The sequence below is a fragment of the Rhagoletis zephyria genome, unplaced genomic scaffold (genome assembly GCF_001687245.7).
Source record: "Rhagoletis zephyria isolate East Lansing unplaced genomic scaffold, Rhagoletis_zephyria_1.1 Rzeph_scaffold_00814, whole genome shotgun sequence".
NCBI lineage: Eukaryota > Metazoa > Arthropoda > Insecta > Diptera > Tephritidae > Rhagoletis > Rhagoletis zephyria.
Window position 1 is genome coordinate 143,293 of NW_016157898.1, and position 20,263 is coordinate 163,555.

The 20,263-nt window shown below is 34.0% G+C and overlaps 1 protein-coding gene across 7 annotated transcripts in view; it reads left to right on the plus strand.

Moving 5' to 3' along the window:
* The window catches only part of tai (basic helix-loop-helix family member taiman), a 99,268-nt gene extending 87,293 nt beyond the window's left edge, over positions 1–11,975 (plus strand). For all 7 annotated transcript variants that reach the window (XM_017614369.1, XM_017614370.1, XM_017614371.1 and 4 more), the window contains 2 exons: positions 5,690–6,091; positions 10,586–11,975. In XM_017614369.1, coding sequence (XP_017469858.1) covers positions 5,690–6,091; positions 10,586–10,617 — 434 coding nt within the window. In that variant the 3' untranslated portion in view covers positions 10,618–11,975. The remainder of the gene's footprint in view (positions 1–5,689; positions 6,092–10,585) is intronic.
* The last annotated feature ends 8,288 nt before the right edge of the window (positions 11,976–20,263 follow it).

A 20,263-nucleotide genomic window follows, 5' to 3' on the forward strand; every position in this document is an offset into this window, starting at 1 on the left:
TTTTAAGATGTAACTTTGGGTCATTCCATTGAAAAGAGGAAAGCGACATAAATTTACATATGTATGCCCTTAATTATCTCTATTTCAGTAGTAACCTCTTTTCAAATTACTATATTTCATTAACCTGTGGGAAAATATTAAAAAAATCAAAAGAAGTTGTAATTTTTGTCTATTTTTAATATTTCTATGAATATTATATAAACCTCATGTCTATTGAAAAGGGAAGCATATAGTTCATATTTTACAACACAAATACATAGTTAGTGAAAACTAAGTGCTTTGGCTGAAATTCATATTTGAGTACACAAGGTTAAAATAGAGTTATTTTCATTGTCCCACCAGTCACATTCATTCAAATGATAGTAACATAAAACTAAGAAAACGTTTGGTATCTTTGTTAAAGAATTGTATACATTAGTTAGTTAATACCTTTCGCTATTTTATAAGTTCCGACGACATAGTTAAAATTCACAATTGATCACATTCTGGAGTAAAATGTCCCAATAGTCACAATGATGGGCGTAGCCAGGTAGGGGAACGGGGGTCCACGGGGGTAAAAGCCAACACTATCTCAAGTATCCCTATTTCGTGGGTAAGGCGCTTTACGCGCAAGGCTGAAAACAATACCTTTGTCCCCACGACCTCTGTGAAATTTGGCTTTGCAAACAAAGAAATTCCGAAGCATATTGTACTTGACTACACAAAACTGTACGTAGACTTTTATGTACCCCCTCTAAGGCAGTGTCTGAACTGCGGAAGGCTTGGCCTTTTTTTTGCAGTATGCCTGCAAAGCAAAAAAAAGGTGTGTTCAGTGCGGACAAGACAACTGTGATTCTAACTCCTGTAAGAAGAAATGTATTTTATGTGAGAACGCGAACCACACAGCTTCCGATAGGCACGCATGTGCGGTGTGCGAAAAAGAAAAGTCGGTTAACTATATACGTGCTGTTAAAAAACTATCGAGGAAGGAGACCCTACAAGCCTACTTCCCCCGTAATGAAAATCGTTTCAATTTGCTCGCAGTCGACGATGAGGTATTCCCGGCCTTATCAAGCGACGAAAAAGTCACAAAAAATAGGGATAGTGAAATTAACAGAAAGCTAACTAGAGTCAAATACAATACGATGGCACGCTTACCCAGAACGGAAAAACGAACAGTGCATAGGGTAGATGAAAGGTCAGTGGAAAGGCCAAAAAAAGTGTAGAGGGGGCGGTCATAGACAGGCCCGAATACCTGAAAGGCAAAGTCACGGAGTTGGAAAGACTCCTGTCGCAGTTGTTCAGGTTAGTCCAGAACCTATGTAGCGATCAGATGGCAGAAGAGACTGTCAGTCAACTAAATAACCTGAAACAAAAATACAACCTTTTGAACTTAAGTGACGATATAAAAGCTATTAGAGGAGCTTCAAATCCGAATTTTGACACAAATGAAACTGTTACAATATAACTGCCAATCACTAAAAGCAAACATAAATAGCATAGAATTCTATTTGAATACGTACAATTTTGAAGGTGCTTGCTTGAGTGAGATTTTTCATTCAAACGAGCAGCAACACAGAAATATTATCGATTTTAATATAATAGAAAAAAAACAGGAGTGATGGTTACGGGCTTTTATGTCAGACCTAGATATTCTGGTAGGTCAAACAAAAAATTTAAAACCTAACCTGGTCATTTGCGCAACTTATTTTCCTCAATCTGTTCCCACTGAAGCTTTTAATAATGAAATCTCTAGACTGTTCACCTTCCTTGAAAATTTTCAAAACGTACTAATTGTGGGTGACTTTAATGCCAGAGCAACGGTGTGGGGGGACCAAATCACGTCCTGTAGGGGTAGAAATCTTCTCAACATAATTTCTGAGTACAACTTCTGGGCACAATGATGGTTCTCAAACCTTCAAAGCCAACTTCTTATCTCCTAATGTATCGGTTCTAGACCTGTCGTTCACCAACTGTAATGTTCCGCTTACATGGAGAACAGACCCAATGAGAATTGGGGGAAGCCACCACTTTCCCATCATAATTGAGTCCACCACAATCAGCATTCACAAGAAGTGCTTTTTAGCACAAAACAAACTTAAATTAGGGCTCCAACAGCTAGAGCTGGAACCGAGATTCAGTCCAAACTTAATGAGGAGCTAGAGGCAGCCACATACACCCTTCTGGGAAACAGAGTTCCCAAAGCTTGGTGGAACGAAACCTTAGCGAAAACTTTTCGGTTACTAAAATGTGCGTCTAAAAAATGTAAGGACTACCCATCACCGCAAAACTTTGAGGAGTATTTAGAACAAAAAAAGACGTTGGAAGGAGCAAGTCAAAAAAGCAAAAAAACTAAGCTTTGAAGGTAAAGTCGAAGAATTGAACAATGACCCTACTACCAAACAAGCCTGGAAATTTGTGAAGGCAATGAGAGGTGATTTCAAAGCCCGGAACAACTTTGCATGGTCTGATAGCAATAACCTTAATTTTCTGCAACATCTAAAAAGCTTAGTCCCCATCTCGAACCATGACATAGCACCTAACAGAGAAATCATACCGGAAAATGAGCTGGCAATAACCTTTCAGGAAATTCAAGATGTTTTGAAAAATAAAAAACAGTCGGCTGGAGGGGTGGACCGCATTACCTACAACACGTTAAAAGCGCTCCCTGAACAATCATTAAATAACTTACGTACCGCATTTAACAACATATTCCTTACAAATCAGATACCGGAAAATTGGCGAAAAATCAGAATTGTACCCATACCAAAAACAGGAAAAGACCTAAGTGACTTCACCAACTTCCGGCCCATAGCCCTGTTGTCGGTCCTCTTAAAATGTATTAATTTGGTAATCAAAAACAGGCTCACGGACATGCTGGAGGAGGCTGATATTCTCCCTAGCTACTCTTTTGCGTATAGAAAAAAAAAATCTGCCACGGTGTGCACAAATTACCTACTCCACGACATTAGAACTCTGAAAAGTGAGGGCCTTAAGGTAACAATTTTTTCAACCGACATTAGCAATGCGTAGAATTGTGCGAGTCTGGTCAAACTGAGAGAGGCTTTGGAGGAGGTGGAAACACCCCCACGTGTATTGAATGGATCTCTAACTTTCTTTCCTACAGATTATTGCAACTGGGCAGTGAATCTATAGAAATACGCGATGGTTTGCCTCAAGGCAGCAGTCTTTCCCCTGTACTGTTCAATCTGTACACCAGACAGTTGCATGATATTGTTGACACCTCCACCAAAGTCTACCAATTTGCAGACATTTCATTCTTTTGTCGGCTCATAAAGACCTGGGTCAATCGCTGGAAAATTTACAGAGCAAAATCAATATATTTGCAGAAAAGTGTGCGAATTTAAACCTTACACTCAATCTTGAAAAAACGAAAGTGATGCACATTGCTAAAGGCAGCAAAGCAACTCTCAACCTGACCTGCAACAATCAGACTCTGGAGCAAACACAGTTCATAAACTTTCTCGGGACGCGAATAAGCGCCTCACTAGCTGTCAGCGAGCACTACTCTCAAAAATTCGAACTTGTTCAAATGCATTACGACTGTTACAGCAGGGCTACATCCTAAAGTTTCTCTAAATTACTATAAAGCAATAGTTAGAAGTAAAATCGAATTCAGCCGCACTGCAATGAATAACTGCTCAAAGACCGTTAACAAAAAAATTCAGACCTACCAGAACAGCTTCATCAGGAGAAGTCTGGGGCTAACCCCAGCTACCCCCATCCCCCTAATATACGCCTTAGCCAATGAACTCCCACCCAGTGAAAGAGCAACATGGCTCACTGCGAAAGAAATTATGAACAACATTGTGACGGATGAATCCCTTAGGGATCAGCTTTATAATAAGCCATGTGTAAACTCTAGCTACAGTTTGATTTTCAACCAGTTCAGACACATTTTCGACGAACTTGACATAAATGACACCATGATACGGACCAGCAACATAAACATAATCACGAAGACCTTAAGCGACAAGAAGTCAAATCTCCCGGACGAAACCATTCAGGTGAGGTACCACCAACTGTTACACGAGTACAAAAACTCAAACTTTCGAGTTCTTTTCACGGACGCTTCCGTGGGCACCAGCACAACAGGGATTGCAATCTTCAATCCTCAGGACAATACGGAGCATGACTTTAAACTTGAGTTCAGGGCTTCTTCCAGCTTTGGGGAAACCATAGCCATATTGAATGAAGGCCTTAGAACTAGCCAAAGAATTAGGATATGCCAAGATTGCAATCTTCTCGGACAGCCTGATAGCCTGCCAACTATTAAAAAAACAATCCATCCAGAACCATATAATTGCAAAGATTCACAACATAATAAGGGAGGCAGACTTTGACAGGGTAGCAATAGTCTGGACACCCAGCCATAAGGGAATTGCAGGAAATGAGAGAGCTGACCAGGTAGCCAAAAATGCTGTTAACTCAAATAATGTACTAAATTTTAAACTAAAAACGACGACTAAAGACGAAGCACTTAATAAGATACGGAATGAAATTGAAAAGGACTGGTATGACGGCTTCCTTGCGTTTTCTGCGAACAAACCCAATCTCCTTGCACAGATCTTCCCCTCTAAACCGAAAAGACCGTGGTTTTATACCAAAATACTTGAACCTAGAGAAACAAAAACGTTAAATAGAATATTGACTGGATACACATACGACAGGGAATACCTGTGTAGGATCAAGGTTCTGAACTCCAATATCTACGGATGTGGACTTCAGGACAGTTACCTTCATCAAACATTTCAATGTCCACTCCTTAGGCATGTTCGGGAGGGCTTCACACTATTCAGACGAGACACAAATTTCTTTGATATACTTCACAGTTGGGATTATAGCAAAATCACTCAACTATCAAACTTTCTGAAAAAAGCGGAAGCAAAAATTCTAAATTTAAAAATTAAATAATAAAAGAGAAATATATTTAAAAACAAAGTTTATCCGCGGTGCAATACCGCCCACCTCGTTCCTTTCCTGGAAAAACAAAATCATCGCAATACTGTAAAAGTATTATTCAATCGCGCGCCATAAACTAAACCGAAAACACACTAAGTCAATTAGTGCGACCATACGATCGGAAAACATCAATCTGCACAAATCGAGGCGCCTTCGATAGTTGCGTTCCAGTTTTTACAGCTACGCGATCGTGTAGCTCAAAGAGATCAAATATAAAATCAGAGGAATAACCTGGCGTTTGGGGAACTCAGCTTCCTGCCAACACTACTCAAATCCAAAAAAAAAATATATATATATAAAATAGTACCATGAAATGCCAGCTTATTAGGGGCGACAACCCCCCCTTTCATTCTGGCTACGCCGATGGTCACAATGAAATGGAAACTTAACTGGAAACTTAAAATTTTTCTAAATAATAATTCTAATATGTGAGTGCAAATTGCTGCTATTTGATTAAAATTTATCCACATGCGTGACAAAGCGAGATTGTGTGATTTGACCGCGTGCATGAGTTTGTAAAATGTTCTCACGCTTATGCATTATCACGCGTGAATCGTGCATTGTCACTACAAACATCACGACACGTGAGCAACTCTAGTACAGATACACGCAAATGAAGTCAAGCAGCATGAAATAACTTATGCCACTTTTAAAATGAACGAGTTATAAGTTCATTATGTTACCGTATATTATGAGTTATAAAAAAATATTAACTTTTTTTTTTTAGCTGGTAACGCCTCCAATTCTTCTGAGTTCGTTAAGCAAGAATTACGCGCTGTGGTGAGTGTTCGCGCTCAACAACAGGCTGCTGCAGCGGGAGGCACCGGGGCGTCTGCCGGCGGGAATGGAGTGCCAGGTGGTGGCGGCGGCGGCGGTAATTCTGTTGGTCCCAGCGGATTGCGTATTAGTACCACGCCTCAAAGCCCGATAGGCAATGCACAACAGGGACCAATTAGCAGCGGTGGTGCTAATGGCATAAATATTACCAATTCCATTAATTTGCAACAACAGCAGCAACAACCACAACAGCAACCTGTTTCACTTGGAGCAGGAAGTGGCGGTGGCACTAGCCAGAATTCATTGCTCAATACGCCACCAGACCCAACAATGAATTTCAGCTTCGATACACGTAAGTACATACCTAAAAGAAGAACGAATGTAATATTTTAATAATTTAAATCTCATTGGCATATATTCGTCTATTAAAGCTTTCGTGTTTTCATCTGCCATACAAAGTATGTATGTATGTACTAACATATGTACTGCAAAACTCAACATTTTCTGTAAAAATGTTCATGCTATGGTCAACTCAAACAAGGTGTTATACCATGTCATTCCATCTCAAACATACTGTTTTAGCATGTCCTTGCTAAGCTGTTGTGTTTCTGCAGCATATTTTTAATACTGTGTGATACTGTCTTGTCTGAAAATATATGTATATCATCAATGTTTTTGCAAAACCGCCTATCTTACGGCACTCAAATTTTACAGAAGAGCGAAAAAACGGTTTGCCTTGATAGGCGGTATTTTCTCTAGCTATTATTTTACAAATCTGTTGTTTTAATAACGATCTTACGATTTTTATGCATAAACCTCGATGCCTAGAGTTCGGGGTTGACAAGTCTGTTTTTTGCCACAACGGCGCTTTAGGCGTTTTTGCATTTGTTTGATGGGCGGTTTTGTAAAAACATCGATGATATAGATTTTTAGTTAGACAATTGCTTGATGAATTTTACTGTTATAGGAGTTTCGAAATTTGCAAAATCTCTTCCCGTATATACAATGCAAATAATAATGCTGACTATATCGTATGTGTCGGACTTGTCGCTTGTGTTGACATGCAAAGATTTTATGCATGTTTGATTTCAATTTATTCGACAGTGTCTTCATATGTCATTGTCAAACATGTATGAGCTACATTCTATGAAGTGGCCATGATAAAAATCATGATAAAAACATAGCAAGGTATAACCGTTCTCTCAATTTGTCGGCCATGATTTTTTTTTTGAAGTTTGCCAACATTTTAAAATCATATAAAAGTGAAAATAAAAAATTGAAATTGTTCGAAATTGTTGTTGCTTGAGATTGAAAATGAAAATGTGTGTGTGAGTTTGTGAGTAAATTTAAAAATTAAATTGTTTGGAAACGTCAAGAATNAAAATATAGTAAGGTAGAACCGCTGAGAGTCACTTTTAAAATTCTTGACGTTTCCAAACAATTTAATTTTTATCATGGAAGTGGCACTTGCACGATGTCACTATGTTTTGTAGTTCAACATTTGCAGTCCTTTAGTATTCACCTTGATGTTACCTGAATGTGTAGGCAAAATTTGGTAAAGTCAATCTGTAACTTCCTATTTCATCTTCCATTTGCCAAATTATTGCACTCTGGGCCATTACAACATACCTAATGAAAACATACCTAACAAAAATGTTACGCTTGGAAGCGTTTATCGTATGAAAATTCATAATAGGGGGGTATGTGTCTGAATTACAGATCAAAAATTGTAAGCAACAAAAGGCAACTTGCGCGGTTGGTCGAGCTGATGTTGGAGAATGAGGACATAGGCAAGGGAATTTGCGGAAAGAGTAGGGGCGGAAGCTCCGCTTTTATTGTGAGAGATATACAACATTTCTTGTGCATTTAACTCTGGCTACGCTATCCACAGTGGTTTAGCGCAGAACTAACATCAAAGTTTCCAAAAACCTGCATAATTTATTAATTAAGTAGTGCTCGGAAATTTTAAATCTTTATTTGAAAATAAAGTTTAATTCTTTAAACCATACTTCAACTCTATCCATTTTTTTAATTTTATGATAAAAGCAATTATTTTAAAAATGATGTAAATTAAACACTAAAGAAACAAATGCAAACAAACGAACGGCTGCTTACAATTCAGTCAATCATTCACATTAGTAGAAATTTATATCGATCAAGTTTCACAATAGCAAAGTAAAAGATAATCGACTTGATCGACAAATTTGTATTCTACTGCCAGTCGACACTCGCAATAAGGGCCAAAAGGAATTTCACTACTAAGTGCCTGCTTTGCGTACTTTTCTACTACCATTTTCGAACCAAGGGATTTTATTCTTCGCATTTCTCTGTCCTTCGTAAATGCAACCTTTTATAAGGGAGTGTCAAACCGCGGCTGTGAATAATTATCTAACCTTTAATTATTGAATCATGGTATGGCCAAGGTGTATCAAACATGGTGTGATTGACAACTCAGGTGGGCTCTCTTTTAAGGTACTATTATGCCAAAAAATATAAACATGCAATTCAAAATTCATAAAAAGATTTTTCAATTTGACTTTATAGGATGGTTCTTGTGAAAGCCAATCACACTTTGTTGAATACATTTTGGATATGGCAACATGATACAAAAGGCAGCCTGGACATTTTTGAAGATTGCTAACATAACAAAAGTGTTTTCCAATTTTCAATCTCACACATACCTAAGCGAATTTATACAAGGTGGTAGCGCCAGCCGAAAAACAAAAACTACACAAACAAATTATACGCACATTGGCAATCAGTACAAAACAAAATTACAACAAACACACCATTTTGACAAACGGTACAAATTTGCCTGGAAATCGACTGAATCAGTAACAACACCACCTTATAGAATTTCGCCTTTAGGCTCTGTTATGCATACTTGGCATTGCATGCACTGCTATACCATTTTTACGTAGAAATCAAAAACCAACAGACTTTTACGTATGTAATGCTGTGCGTTGGGTAACCGCTTACACGCGAAGCTCATTTAACAGATTCCTTATGTGACAACTCTCAAGCAATGCCAAGTATGCATAACGGAGCCTTTTCAGTCTCAACCCAGCACACATTTGGAGTCATAAATGAGTATTTTTTAAGGAGTTCTATTTCGGAGCCTTTACGCTCATATAAGAGTCCGATATGAGGGTGTTTCCGTGCCTCCGAAGGTCGACTTATATGAGCTTAATTTCATACATCAAATGAGCCTCAATTTGAGTCATATTGGACTCTTATTGGCATCATATACGGCTCATTTTGGACTCTTTTAAAACAGTTTTTTGCCTCACATATGAACCATTCCGGACTCTTTTTGAGACTCTTATCGGCCTCATAAATTACTACATTCGGCCTCTTATTTTCGGCTGTTCTTTGGGTTTTATTTAACGTACTATATTTGCAAAGGCATTCAGCAAAAATTTCTTAAATAGCGCAAAATTTATATTTTTATACTTGTGCTCAAGGGTATTATAACTTTCTTCACATAACGGTTGTTTGTAACAGGCAAAATTAATCGAGATAGATATAGACAAATGTATACATAAATGATCAGAACAAAAAAATAAATCGATTAAGCGGTGACTGTCTGTCTGTCCGTCCCTCTGTGCACACGATAACTCGAGTAAAAATGAGATATCTAAACGAAACTTGGTATGTTTACTTATTTTCGGCGTAGGAGGGATGGTATTGAAAATGGGCAAAATCGGACAATAACCACGCCTACCTCCCATATAACGGTAGTTTTCAGAAATACGAAAACTGTGATATTTTAGTAACTACTGAAACTTATTCACTCAAAATTGATATTCACAATCATTTTTAGGCGATATGCATAAGAATATTATATTTTTTTTTGGAAAATGGGCGTAGTCACGCCCACTTATGATTTCACGTGTATATCTTGGGTACCGCTCCACCAATTTCTCCCAAACTTGGCACTGTTGTTGGTATTGGTACAACATACCAAATAGCTAAAAATTTTTAAAAACGTACAATAACCACGCCCACGTCCCATATAACGGTAATTTAGAGAAATACGAAATTTTCGATAAATCACTAAATACCGAAGCTAATTAATTCAAAATTGAGGTTTGCAATAACTCTTTAGCACAAAATACGTCTATAATAAAATTTTGGAAAATAGGCGTGGCACCGCCCACTTATGATCACATATATGTATCTCGGTAACCGTTCTACGGTTATTGTGCTTGCCATATAAAAGCAAAACGTAGAAAATTATCGAAATCGGACTAAAATTACGGCGCTTTTCATATAACGGTAAATTTCAGAAATGCTTGAAACTTTAATATTTCGAAATTTAAGGAGACAAATTTTTGCCCCTATTGAAAGACGGTTAAGGCGTGTCGCACAGGGGCCAAAGTTCAGATTCCTCTATAGAGACTCGAAAAATTTAAACTAATTTTTTTGCCAACTCATACCCAAGATCGATACTACCGCAGTCGAAGATATCACATATAAATTTTGGTCCCGATTGGAGTCGGGTAAGGCGTGTCGCAATGGAGTCCAAGGCCATATGCTCTATGAAGACTGAAAAAATTAAAAATATTTTTTTTTTCTTTTAAGACGTCTTCATAGGGTAATCTGAACTTTGCCCCTGTGCGACGCGACTTAACCGTCTCCAATCGGGACCAAAATTTATATGTGATATTTTTCGACTATAGTAGTATTGACGTATGGGTTGAGAAATCTGATGTAAAAACTTGCTTCCTACATTTAAGGATCACCCTAATGTGCAGATACACGCCTAACTGTGATTAAGTTCCATGTTATATTAAGTAAAAAACTCGCCATATTTTTAATATTGCATTATTATTACTTTTTACAGAAGATTTCTTCAGCAGCAGCGTTGCGAGGTGACCATAAAAAGTGTGGAATTCTACACAGTTAAATAGCGACCGCAAATATCAAAACAACAGCAAAAAATTAAAAATAAACTGCAAAATGGGCAGAAATTAAACTGGTAACGTAATATTAAACGAAAAAATAGCCCGGTCAATCTGGCACAATGTTTAGGTCTGCGCTGAAATAATTCCCTGACGGATGAATGATATGCCGTTTTGATCAGAAAGTTATGCTGAATAATATAACGAAATGTCCTTATCTCAAGTTGATATGAAATATTTTTAATTAATTAATACCTATGGTGATTATATACATATTTATGGGCATGTGCATGTGTGTATGTATGTACTCATTTTTCGCTTCTGCTCTGTGTTATTCTTGATTCTCTTTGATTTTTATCTAATTCTTTTGGAATATTTTATCTCTTTCTTGACACAAAAGTGATGTGCCGGGACCTTGAAAAATTACTTTCATGCAGCGAAAGCAGTTTTACTTCAAAAATTAATTATTTAATACAACAAGAATTACGGGAAACTGATTAGTCGCAGCGTAATACTTCCTACAGCAATAGATAATTTCTTTCTCTTACATCTTGATATGATGAACAATATGATAATATGAGAAACAACCCGTCAGTTAAGGTGCCCATACTCACCGACGTGTACGTATGCCGTGTCTGTTTGACGTAGCATCATATAAAATTTACTGTTGATAGAGAGAGAGAAGCAAGCGTTAACGTCGCACGTACAGGGTGGTGAGTTTTCATTTACATGGCGCTCTCATAAGTTTGATCGTGTCACTATTATATGTTGCTACGTCGAACAGCCACAGCATACGTACACGTCGGTGAGTGTGGGCACCTTTATATAAACGGCATTTCGACCCCAAGTACCAGATTGACTGTCTAGAAAGTTTATTACGTTAAAAGCCTCAAAATTATATTTTGGTATAACTTCTTTTTATTTATGATCGAAGCAAATTAGAAACATACAAAAAAATAAACAAGGAATAACAAACGTACGGAGGTGCAATACAACCTTAGCATTTATTTACGTAGACATATTATTATAAATTAAAATCATAACTGACATCTATAAAATAATTCATGCAAAATTAGTTTTCGACAACAACAATAAGCGATCTAAACGTTAAACAAAAACAGAGATACAACTCTTTTAGATATACATAAGATACATGATGTTTAAAGCATTTCTGTAAAGAAATTAAAAAATAATGGTAAAAATATTACTAAGAACAATTACAATTAAACTTATTAAAAAGCTGAAGAATTCGTTACATGCAAACATAAATATAAATAAATATAATTACAGGCAAGTGAAAATAAGTTAATATCGGTTGGATTGTAACGGAACCTAAGAAAGAACCGTTTAATAGCTGGGATGACAAGATAGAATAATGCGAAGTTAAAGTGAAATAGTTTCAGAATCGGTAGTAAATAAGCTGTGAGTGGAGCCTCAAGACCACTTCAGAGTGAAGTCCAATGTGCACACGATAAAAAGATATTTAAAAACAGTTTTCTAAAGTATAATTTGGCTATATAAGTAGAAAGATGAAACATTTAAAAGTTTTTAATGGGCAAAGCGACATTAATTATTTTGTAAACGTACGTAAGGGAATTAATATATACATATTTAGTGTATATATGTATGTATGTATAGAAGATACATACATACATGTGTAAAATGTTAATTTTTTTACTATAAAATGTTAAATATTTAACCATAACAGAATATTGAAATATTTTCTCAATTTTTAAACGCATATAAAAAAATTTTCAACGGAAACTTGATGATGAATTTGAAATACATATTAAAAATTATAGAGCATCAAAATTTAAAGTAAACGATTAAGCAAGTCAAATATGAGTGGTACACGATTTTTTTATTAAATTAAAATGAAGATAGTTAATGACTAACCAAATTAAGTTTTCCAAGAACACTTCAGATTTATATTATGAAATATAATAATACAATGAATCTTAAATAACTCATCTTTGCTACAAATTATTTGACTAGCTAGAAGTTTCAAACAAAGAAAACAGTGATAAAATAAATAGAAAAAATGCTATAGAATCGGAAACGTAAGCAAAATAATGTTAAAGGTATTTACCTTATACAATATATAATATAGGACGAATGAAGTTGAGGTGAAGGAGACAGAAACGTAGCCAAAAAAAATTTATAGGAAAAAGAAAGCGTTTAAAAAAATAACGTCATATTGCATGATTTAATTGGGGTTTCTACAACTGTTATTTAGTTTACTTGTTGTTCAAAATTCGAGTATACATATGTATTTATTTTAAATTTTTGCACACTGAGAAATAAAACGCATAATGAATTAAACATTGCAAAAAGTTAAAAAACAACATGTTTTCCACTATTCGTCTAAGTCTATGAAACCTTAAATAATTATACACAATTTATTTCTTGGTTTATAGCTGTCTCACTAAAAGTATACAATTTTTAAACGCGTATAAATATGTGTAAATTAAATTTGGATATATCTATACTGTTTGAGTATGTTCCTTTTGAAACTTAATTTTATATTTGAGTACATAGCGTTTGGCCGACTTTGAATATTGTCAATAGAATCTTTTCTTATTTTGCTTTTATAGGTCTATTCTGCAATTTCGTTACCAAAAAATTAAGTCCCTAGCACCTTTAACGATTTTTTTATGCAAACGAAACTGCCATTGTGATATACATATTTTGCCTTTACATTAGAGTCCGACCGATTCCCAAAGGTGCCGGAGGGCAACGAATTTGCCGATGCCGATTTCTTAAAAAAAACTACCTGAATATAAATTCCTTCAAGAACAAATGATATTGATAAACTTTTATAATAACAAAAGAAAAAATAAACAAATAACTAAATAACATTACAAAACAAATAACCATTCAAGAATCTATTCACTTATTTATTTACATACATAAATATGTATTAAAAGTAGTATATCGCTTATGCATACGCATCATTGCAATACTTTGATCCATAGTCTTTTTCTTATTCAATGTAAAATAAATAGTTCATTCGAAACTACATTTCCTGGTTGTACTCATAGCAGTAAAAATATGCAGCTTCTGCTGATTATAAATGTGTTGTATTGAATACAATTTGTTAATAAACAGTAACCGTAGATTTTAAAATAATGACGAAAGTATTTTTGTAACGTAAACAATTTAACAATACAGTGAGAAGAACCCGAAGGATTGAGGAATTCAGCAATCAATTCAAGGATGATCGTCACAATATATACAGTCATGATATTTTAGCATTCTTTGACTATTTCTCTTTATTTAATGTTTATTATTTTTTACGAAAGTGTAGCACGTTATCTAACAAAAACCATGTTCTAAACTTTCTCTTTAAATATTCTGAGTATGCAGATTTGTAGCCCATTCAATTTTATTTTAACGAAGTGCAAATTTTAAGTTGCTAGGGCTTATCATTGATTTTTGGCATTTTTTTTTTTTTTTGAAGGGATCTCAGATGCATTAATATTTTAAACTTAAAAGGAATTAAAAACGTAAAAACAAAATAATAGGGAATGAAGTGCGGGAAAAGTAAAAAGAATCGGCTAAGAATCGGCCAAAAACGGCCGATGCCGATTAATCGGTCGGACTCTGCTTTACATGCCATTAGCTCATCATAAACATGTGTCAAAAAATAAAATTTCGGCATTGCCTATCAAGCTTCTTTATAATTGCTTGGTTGTTGATGCTTTTCCACAATAAATTTTTCATTTAAGGATGGCCTCGAGCTCATTATAAGGTATAGATCTGGGTCACTCCGGTTACGTAGACTCGACTGTCTTGGGAATCCGGCTGTCATTAGAAGTGGATACAATTTTTAGTAATTCACTTTTCCATTCCCAATTCTTACTATCAGAATAGACCTAAACAATATTTGTTTACTTGTTCAAGGGCATAAAGAACTAGAGTCTAAATATATTTCAATTATTTCTTTCTTTTGCAAACCTGTTTTAAGCTATAAACCTGTTTTGCAGATTAATTATTATATGAACATATTATATGATTGTTAAAAACATGATATTTTAATATATACCAAAAGTTAGTTTATTTTAACACTCAACTTTATTTGTTTAATAGCTAAGCTGTATTACTCTTATAAATTAAATACATATGTATATGCAAGGCATGTTCATACATATATGTTTCATTACCTTTTTTAAAGACGGATATTTTAATTGTTTAATATGAGTTCAATAAACGCACGTACCTTTTCGCTCACACAATATTGGAAATATTTAAAAATAAAATCTATTAATTCTATGTAGCTACACAAGGTTTAAAATATGTACATATGTACATACATACTTAAAACATATAAAATATGATAAAAAACAAACTACGATAATCGCAAATAAAAGTTTGATTGTTAAGGTGGTTAGTGGTTGATTTTATGATTTCTAATGCTAATCAAAAAGGTAATGAAGCTGATGTAATGATTGTTAGCATATATATGTATAAAATAATATATAAATTATATTATTTCCTGCTTGTTTTTATTAATTAAATAAAAAAATATATAGAATATCGAGGATAAATTGTATGTACGATTAAAATTACTCGGTTTTCTTATTCATAAATACATAAATTAACGCAAACGAAAAATTTTATATATTTACCAGCTTATATTTTAAGTTACATGAATGTTTCTTTATATAAATATATTCCTACATACGTTGTATATCATGATAGACACTTAACGTATTATTTTTAATTTCTAATAGTCAATAATATAATTGTTACACATTTAATATATAAACAAAAATTAATAGTAAATTCTTTTCTACTGTTTAAGTGTTTTATGTTTTTTTCTGCTTAAGTTTGCAATTCTAATTAATAAAAATGAAAATTTGATATCAGAAGAAAGCTACAGCGTGTAAAATTTTGATTTTGTGTTTTATCGTCAATATTATATAAAAGATTTTAAATTCGTGGAGGTGAGTGTTAGAAATATCAATCAAAGATACCTCGAGAGGTTCAACAGTTGACTACATTCAAAGATATCGGTATGTTGAATTTTTATTATGATTATTACATAAATTTCTTATTATAATATAATATGCTAACGTATTAATTAGTCAGTCAAAAGTCTCAGACCACCCATTTTTTGGAATAATTTTTACCAAATTATGATGATATCTTGTTCAATCACATACCTAGCTATGAAAATTTAAAGCTAATGCGATTGTTTTTTCTCTAAGTTTGTTATTTGTAGACAAATACGGTGGACTATTTCTGCGTTTATATTATCGCTCGGTTATAGTGTTGAATGAAGTTAATTATGCTGTTCTTTGAATCTAAAGTTCAGTTTTTATTTCTCAAATATTAACGGATGATCTTCTAGTGTCACGTTAACGGTATTACTCATTGTTTTCTTTTGAAAGTTTGTTATTTATGCATATTGTCGCGATAAATGACCGAAAACACTCCTTAAAAGAAAATACTGAGACAAAGAACTGTACAACCAAGTCTTATTACCATACTTTTATGCAGAAAGAACCATGAGCCTAAGTTTTTGTTCTAATGAGTATAAAACGTTTTGCAGTGATTTAAAATGTATTAAATATTACTAATTGTGTCATAGACCACATGAAATAGTTTGGAAAAATTGGCTAAGAAAGATAACTCGAATGAAGCATAAGAAAACTTGGGAAAATAAAAATACCTCTCGTATAAGTTCAAATTATTGATTAAAAAACTATTACAAAGAAATAAAGAATACAAATATGAAATATATGATATGAACAAAAAGAAATACACAAAATGGATTTAAAATGCAAAATATTGCTTACACATCTTGGACCAAGGCAATAAATGAAATGAAATGGAAATTGTAAGCGGAGAATAAAAAGAAATGTTTTTGGTATCGAAATGAACAATGGTACCTTACTCACATACACATCGGCTGATACTTAGTGTTGAGTTAAAATGTGTAAATAAAAAAATAAGTAAACCGAATGTAAAGCTAGGTAAAAATGTATACATATATACATATCGTTTAGAGTGAAAAGTTGCTAGGTCCACTTTTTATGAAAACTCTTTTCATTTGATATAGGGAGCAAGAGAAATTAAAAATGCATCGTTTCGAAAAGGAATAAGGCACTTGTTTTATTTTTTCGTTAGTATTTAATGTATTCTTAGTCCAAAAGAGGCACCCAAAATCCGATAAAGCCAAAATAATTCGAAATCTTTTAATAAAGATCGAATCCTTCTGATTCGTGTGGAGTTTCGCTTTGGTTTAAACACGCAAAATGTTGTATTCAAAGTTTTGTGAAATACTTGAAGAAAATGGCTATACGAAGTTTCTTCCTTTCCTGTAAAATTTGTATAAGGGGACTTAGAAACGTTTCACTCTAAGTTAGCGATATGTATGCATTGTATGTATGTAAATATAAAATAAAAATAAATTAGAGAAATGTCAGTAATTAAGGTTGCACTATATTCAACTTTAAATTTAAAAAGCACCCGCAGTTTGTCGCGCTATCTAGAGGAAATTTTGCTAACATGAAGGAAACTTGGAATTTATTTTGGAAAAGTAGCGAAACAGGGAACAGTTCGTATGGAAATGAGCGCCTGAGGCGCAGAAATAGAAAAAGCTCCAAGCATAGACAAATATTTAAGTATTAAAGGATAAGACAAATTATCGAATCTCTAGAGGCTATAATAACATTTAAGTAGTACAATAAATTAATGTTTGTTTTTTATAAAACAAAAGAAAGCGCAACAGAATAATTGATCTCATGGTTTTCTCATTTATTCCTGTAGATATGTACATACATATCGCACACCTGGATCTAAAGTGACCTAACTAAACTTCAGATCGGGAAATATAACTGCTTGTGGATCATACAGATTCAACGCAATCAATACAAAAACAGGTATAACAGTAGTTTTTTAGTTAGTGTATATCATAATGAAAAAAAAAAATATTTACATTGATTTGAGGTAAGCCCGTTCATTGATTTATGCAAAAAAAATGTCCAATTGTTTTGAGTTGATCGCACTTTAGAACTAGGTCTGCGATAGGTATATATGTAAGTTGGTTCATACATGCCTATAGTCACCTTAAATGCAAAAGGCCGTAGCTAACAAGGTGTCCTTTGATTACAACGATGTAGGAACTTGTAATTCGGGGTAATACATAGATGTTTTGTTAGTTGTGGCCTTTTGCATTTCAGGTGCCGGTATATACTATGTAGGCACATAAATGTGGTTTTATATCGCTTACAATTTTAGATGCGATGAAGATTGTGATTTCTTCAAAACCTATAGTACATATATATGTAGATAACTACTTTTTAAAGTATTTGGAAAAATTTGTGTTAAACTAAAGTCTTTGAATCAAGTATACATATATTCAGATACTCCCGCTTTGATAAAGGCACTAATCTAAGAGTTTACGTAATATACTTACGAAGCTTCCATTCAAAGTTCACACTGTAAGCATTTTGATCTTTTCGAACGGTGAACAGAAACGCTTCATGTGCTTCAATATTTGAAGATGATAATATTACGTAGCAGATTTTTTCATTGCAATTCATTTTGCAAATTTATTAAAAATACATAGAAATACTAATCAGTAACGGTCCAGTCTAAACATTATTGAATGCACTTATTTGGGATCAAATTCACAGTGTGCAGTTAAATCATGTTAAAGCATGAAATTGAACAACTCCGATAAATCAATATTTTTCTATACTTTATTCCACAAAAACAATTAAAATTCACTCTTCTCAACTAAGCTTTGTGAATGTGAATGTCGGTAGTTCAACTCTTGTTCCTTCTTAACTACGCACTGTGAACTCTGCCTTAAAGAAAAAAAACGGTATCACAAGTTAATGAACGTTGTTTTTATTTCTTTAAGGTTTAATACGCTCTTGTGAATCATTACGAATCTAACGATGCTTGGCCTTTTATGTAAAAAAGACTTCGTAAATTAAAAAAAAAAAACTGCTTTAGGGCTCAGTTAGTCTAGACTTAATTTACGTAACGTAACTTAATATATTGGCCAACGCAATATTTTTTGTTCGCGAATTTTTCGATGTGACGTATAGGCGGCAAATTGACAATCAGCTGAAAAGGATAATACAAAAACACAATCGCTCTGGCTAAGTTGACATGTTGAGTAATCGTTAACGTTTTCTTACGTAAGTTATGTTAAGTCTGGACTAACTGAACCTTTAACGATTAAAGAAAAATTTATAAAGGCATCACAAATTAACTGATTCAAAGTCTGATTATATGTTCATGACTATTCAAACCTTTAAAGTTTTTTTTTAAGCATATTTTTTATTCAAAGTTTTTAATTCTTATAGATAAAGAAATCGAAGAAATTTAAGCAAGTATTTTTTAAAAACTTTTGACGCAGCTCATTATAAAAATAACGTCTATATTCTGTATCAGTGACAAATTCTTGTCCCAGTGTTTTTTTACGGAGAAATATATGAAAAAGTTTAAATTTATCAGTAAAAAACTTTTCGTCACCGATACAGAATTGGGCTATAAATATCCGGCGCTAAAATTTTAGAGAGTGCCCGAGATTCTTTTCCAATTCGTAATGTGCGTCTTGAAAAAGTTATCACACAACTAAAGTGACCTATAGAGGACCTACTCAACGTTCCAGGACGCACCTCTAACCATTCATCTACAGCGGCAGCGGCGCAGCTCGAAACGCTTGAGTACCTTTGGAAATCAAGATATAAACCGTGTGTTACTTTAAGTATTATTTAAGCATCACAAACGCTGACTACTGGCCCTTGAAAAGGATGGATCAATGCTTCGAGAAGCAAACAAATTTACTAAGAAATAAAAATGCAACAATTTTTTTTTTCAACTTAAATTGTTTATTTTTTGGATTTTGCATGGCACGCTTTGATTAAAAACAAATCAGAACAGTTTTTGACACTTTCGATGTTCTTCGCCATATTCTTTGTTTACCCGTTGCCACAAATGTCATTCTGCGGGAATGCGCAATCTTGTAATCTATCGTTCTTGGGTGATAACTATATGAAATAAGATATTGAAATATGACAGATTTTGAAATTTATTAAGCAAAGTAACGCAATAGTTCTCTTTTGAAATGCAATATGCCCTTGATACTTCTGATCTCCACAGGTAAGATTTTCCAAAGACGGACTGTGGAAACAAAAAATTGACGCTCAGATATGCGTGAGCTGAATTTCATGTGCAGTATTTGTGTGGAGCGCACTGATCGTGTAAGTTTTAATCGTTCATTGAGAATTATGGGTTCCTTATTTACCAAGATCCTATGTAGGAGTGTTAAGCACCTAAACTTTAACAAATCATCTAATGAAATAGTACATACCTTCAAAGCATATTCGGAAATGTGTTCGTAACGGTTGATGTCGTAACTATAACGTGCAGTATTATTGTACACAACATTAAGTTTTTTTTTACAAACACTGTCACCATTTGCATAGAGTTCGCAACCGTAGAGCAAGGTTGGAGTCAAATAAGACTTTGCTAATAACAATCTTATTTTAACAGGTGTGAAGTGTTGAATTGTCCATAGTACTCTTAACATTCCATATACTTTGCCTATTGTTGTAAAAATATGATTGTTCCACGTCAGTGTTCTATTGAATATAACA